Source organism: Olea europaea, chromosome 4 (genome assembly GCF_002742605.1).
Source record: "Olea europaea var. sylvestris chromosome 4, O_europaea_v1, whole genome shotgun sequence".
Taxonomy (NCBI): Eukaryota; Viridiplantae; Streptophyta; class Magnoliopsida; order Lamiales; family Oleaceae; genus Olea; species Olea europaea.
In genome coordinates, this window is record NC_036240.1 from 8,463,416 (window position 1) to 8,468,239 (window position 4,824).

General features: G+C 33.3%; 1 protein-coding gene across 1 annotated transcript; it reads right to left on the minus strand.

The window, feature by feature from the left end:
* Positions 1 to 2,672: 2,672 nt before the first annotated feature.
* On the minus strand, positions 2,673 to 4,036 carry LOC111393511 (endochitinase EP3-like). The gene is made up of 2 exons (XM_023019075.1): positions 3,583 to 4,036; positions 2,673 to 3,260 (listed from the first exon to the last, which is right to left on the minus strand). Exons 1-2 carry the CDS (start codon positions 3,998 to 4,000, stop codon positions 2,848 to 2,850), a joined length of 831 nt encoding a protein of 276 aa, XP_022874843.1. The 5' UTR covers positions 4,001 to 4,036; the 3' UTR covers positions 2,673 to 2,847.
* Positions 4,037 to 4,824: the final 788 nt, after the last annotated feature.

Below are 4,824 nucleotides of genomic sequence, written 5' to 3' on the forward strand. Positions count from 1 at the left end.
TTTTGTGCACTTTTGGTCATTTTCACTCCCTTTTGCCTTGTTCTCTTCCCTTGGGTGATTTTTGGCCTACAAAAGCAAATATTACGTAATTGTGAGTAGAATATCATTCATTTAATCAATAAATAACATATTTAGATATTAATTAAGTGTGTAAAAATATACTTATCACTCTGGTTATCGAAGGTGGTGGCAGTGGCTGGTTGAGGGGAGAGCTTTGGTCAGGGAGACTGTTAAGCTTTGATACCAAAATGAAGAAAGACGTAATGGAACAAATTTTCAACAATAAGAATTAATGCAAGGTGAGAAAAAGATATACAGAGAAATCGAGAGAGAAGGAAGATGGTAATTTTTGACATGGTCATAAAAGGATAGAAATATCTATCTTAGAGTTTAACCAACTTTTAGGGATCGACTTTGCACATCATCCATAATTTTTTTTATTTTTCATTTTTTTATTATTAATTTTTGCTTTATTCTAATTTTCCAATAATTGATTGAATTGTGAATTATAATGAAACTGGGACGTGATTTACTGTTTGCAATGTTTAGAACTAAATAATAAAAATTTTCAACTTGGATAGGAGATAGGGATACACTTTTATAATCTTTGCATGATTATGTATTAAATTTGTCATGATTACAATCAGTTAAATTTGATTATGGTGGCAATAGCAAAGCAGTAGTGTAGTACTTAAATTTGACTTGATATGCGTCCTAGTGAATTTTCTAAAGATATTCAATTAATTGACATATTTATTAAATAATCGAGATCTAGACATAAATAAATAATACATATGTAGTTAAAAGTGATAGGGATTAATGAGATTCTCATAGTACTTTACAAAACTATTTCTAGTTATAAGGGGAAAAAAAGAAACACTAGAAATATCGCAATTTCATGGAGTTATAATTGACATGTCTGGAGAAATTTCTTTTACTATAAGTAAACCACTATTTAAGTGTGTGGTTGAATACTAGGGTCGGAAGTATGTTCCTTCTAAAGGAGTAGAAGTTGGTTATTATGTTGTACTTTGTATGCTAATGTTTAGATATTCCTTCAATTGTTTTAATGGTAAAAAGATTTTAGTTGATCAAATGAGGTTGAAGTTGTTGGACGTATCCTTGGTGATTTATTTGTTATTTACAAGGAAGTTGCCTTGTACGTCTAAGGTGCATGACCAACAAATGGACAATGAGATCAAGATTGGTTAGTATAGTCAACAAAACCATCTTAATATATTGTTGATTGGTAGAAAAATATGTAGTGATTTACATCAACAAGATATGTGAATGACGTGTCTCACATATATACTTGACTCGATTTGTAGTTTGCATGTGTATCACTTTCTAGAGTCATCAACTACCTTGTTCCCATTTTTTTTCCCTCTCGCTAAAGAGTGCCCATGGTCTAGCAGGAGTTTTTATGATTCTTCTTGGCTTATATGTAGGGTTTGGTATCATTCCCAACTTGTAGATTATGTAAATGAAAAGGTACAAAGAATGGGACTTAAGGCTTTACTTCAAGAGAAGAATAAGATAGTATTACACCGAAGATAAACTAAGGAGTTCTACTCCCATTACAATCGAGAGGTCATGTGCTTGTTATAACTTGAATAATGATAATCTTAAATTTGGATAAGATAAAGACGTACTTCTATGATTTGTGATCTCGTATATAAATTTTCTATTTTTTAATGCATTTTCATAAATTGTAATTTTCATAGAGATATAGTAATTTCATGGCAAATAAATTTTATTTTGCTCGAGAGAGACTATCAAATAAGTTAAGGAAAATTTGATAAACAACATATACTATTGTCAGTATTTCAGAAACAAAATTAAATTAGATTAACTACAATAAAGTTGTGGATCTTTACTCTTTAATTGATCAAACTTTTATCAAGTTTAGATTTAGATATTCAATCACTTTATAATTACTTTAAAATCAACGAAATCGAGAACTTGAACTCCTCATGTAATGTGAAGATTAATTTAATTGAATGGCTGTGAAAACAATACTTTATTTATTATTGTATTACTCGTCATGATATGCTGTACTTGTAATTATCGAAGCGAACATGCACATTGGAAGAAAATCAATCTCTAGATCGCCATTTGAGTTTAGATCACAGAGAGAACCGGGAGTTTTGAAAGAGATAACCGACATTTTAGTGTTTTCAAACCAAAACCCATAAACACACGTGCATCGACTGCCTGCCTAATGGGCAGAGTCGTAGGCCGCAAGCTTGGGTCGTAGGTCATCTCATTAATTCATGTTTGGGCTCAAGAGCTTATATTCTTTTTAGAGAAAAAGAAAATATAAATATACTATTTACTCTTTTAATAAAAATTTTACATACCGCTCGAAAATGCAACCTGCAGAGGTAACGCTTGCTCAAGGATCAACTTACAGCGGTTCACCGCAACAGTTTGTCTTAAGTTCGTTTTGTTGTTGAAAGGAACACATTTATATTGAATCGACATGTTCTATTCGGACAAATATTTCACTTAACAAAATTTTGGGAACTTACTAGTTGTGTTGCTTTTCGTTTCCGTTGAAGCAGCTTACAAATTATGAAAATGTAGAGAGAAGGTTACCATATGGAAAAATAGAGTTCCCTCAGAAATTTCCAGTGAGCACGTCAATTTAATATTCTGATAGGGCTTGAAAAGGCACGAACACAATTCTTATTAGCTACCAACAAAAATAATATCTTAAAATTATACATTAACACGATGTCTACAATACATAGGACAACAAATAAGCAAGCAAATAAACTGCTTGTACATTTATTTGATCAATCAACAATACTATAGTGTTCCTCGAGAAACGACAGGGTTCACTGGTTAGCACGTCAAATTATTGCCGGGATCAACTTGAAGTTGATCGCAGTAGTCTCTGTAATACCCAACTCGAGTATTAACCGTGCCTGGATTAGCTCCATCGCATTCAAGGGCACCATTAATAGCCCGAATGGTAGCCCCAAAACCTTGACCCGAAGTTATACTATCATGACAATTATTCATCCAAAACCAGAGAGCAGTCCTGAATGACACTACGCGATCTGTGGCTACAACTTCTGGATTGTTCAAACCATCAAAGCCTATGCTATTCCCTGCTGGTCCGTAGTTGAAGTTCCACGATAGTTGTATAGGACCTCGTCCGTAATATCCCTTGCCGGGAGCACATGGATATTGTGTGTTATTCTCGTCACAATAATCTCTAGATGGGCCATTTATTTCTTCTATATAGCATAAATCTGCAAAAAGAAACCAATTTTTGTGTTAAAAACTTAAGCCCTATTTTATAAATAAAGCTATCAATCATTGGTATGAAATAAAGTCAACGGGTAGGAAGACAAATCTGCCTCTAAAAGTGTGCTATTATGGGGTGCCTGACTATTCAAAGGAAAATAAATTATTTAATTGGTCAATACATTATATAGGCTAATGTTACAATCTTGACCAAATTATTTATTGGCTATAACTTTTGAACAAAATGATAGTAATGAAGTTCCAAAAAAATTAATAATAATAAAAATTCATGAAGTCGATTCAGATAAGGCATCTCAGAAAACTTACGTCCAGTTTCATGTGTAACGTGTGCGAAGAATGCAGCAATTTCGCGCTTAGAATCATCTACAGAACCAACGGTCCCGAATTGTTGATAAAAACCGAGAGCTTCAAGAAATGCCGCTCTAGTGTAGAATCCTTTGCCGGCACAATCTGAGGCAGCATGATCAGCAATGCCATTGAAAAATGCATCCGTCACGATATTAGGAACCGAAACTCCATTACTACTTGGCGGAGCATAGCAAGGGCCACCTTGGCACCCTCTGCCACAGTAGTCATTGCCGGTGCCACAATAACCATATTGACTGCAGCATAAATCCTGTGAACAGCCGCAGTTCTGGCAGGAAACTTGTCCGGGCGAGGTTCCGATGAGAAATATGGCTAGGGTAATTGCTAGAAAATCTTTTATTGAATAGTAGAAATCCATTTTTTCAAGGATTTTAGAAGTGTGAGGTGTGGAAATGAGGGCAGAATGAAATATATTTATAGTGCATTATCGGTCGACTTGCACAACAAAATGCCCCACCAAATTCTCTAGAATGCGTGTACTGTTTTGTCATAAGGTTGACTTTGACTTTGTGATTTGTAATTTGGCTTAATTGAATATCATTTTATGAAGAAAAATTGCAGAAGCTTCTCGTGTAAATGGTTTGGTTCCGTTTGAACTCCAACTTTTATTTTATTTCTTAAAATATAATATTTTGAAGAATGTGTTATTAAAAAGTAATTTTTTTATTCACATATAAAATTATTTTAGCGAGAGAATTTGTGATAGAAAATGAGTTTAAATAATATTGCTCAAGCAAGACTAAAATTCTACTAACGTTGTGAAGTGGTAAAGTTTATAATGTTTAAAAATATTATTGAAGTCTTTATTATTATCAGTATCTTAAAGAGTCTTTCTGTAATTCAAAAGACAAGATCAAAAGTTATTTTTTCTAAAGAATAACTTGTCTTTTATACATTTATAATTGTTATGAAAGAAAAATTATTGACTCCAGTTAATCAAAATGAAAGGTATGAAAAAAATTGGTAGAGGAGCAGGGAAATAAATATCGAGCAAAGGTATTCGAGTTGCCGGCTGGCAAGGAAATTAGAGAAAAGTAATCCTTTGACAAATTAGAAGTCATAAGGAAATAATTCAAGAATAAAAGAAAGCTCATCTTTTTCTAGAGGGCTGAGGCTATTGAAGCAGTCAAAGAATTCCACAGCAGCGATAGAGAAAGAGAAAAGGGGCGGGCTTGCTTGTGG

Bases quoted from the DNA above. Each gene is read 5' to 3' on its own strand.
- LOC111393511 (XM_023019075.1), bottom strand. From the start codon at position 4,000: ATGGATTTCTACTATTCAATAAAAGATTTTCTAGCAATTACCCTAGCC. The intron at 3,261-3,582 runs GTAAGTTTTCTG...TTCTTTTTGCAG, and splicing joins CGTTACACATGAAACTGGAC to ATTTATGCTATATAGAAGAA.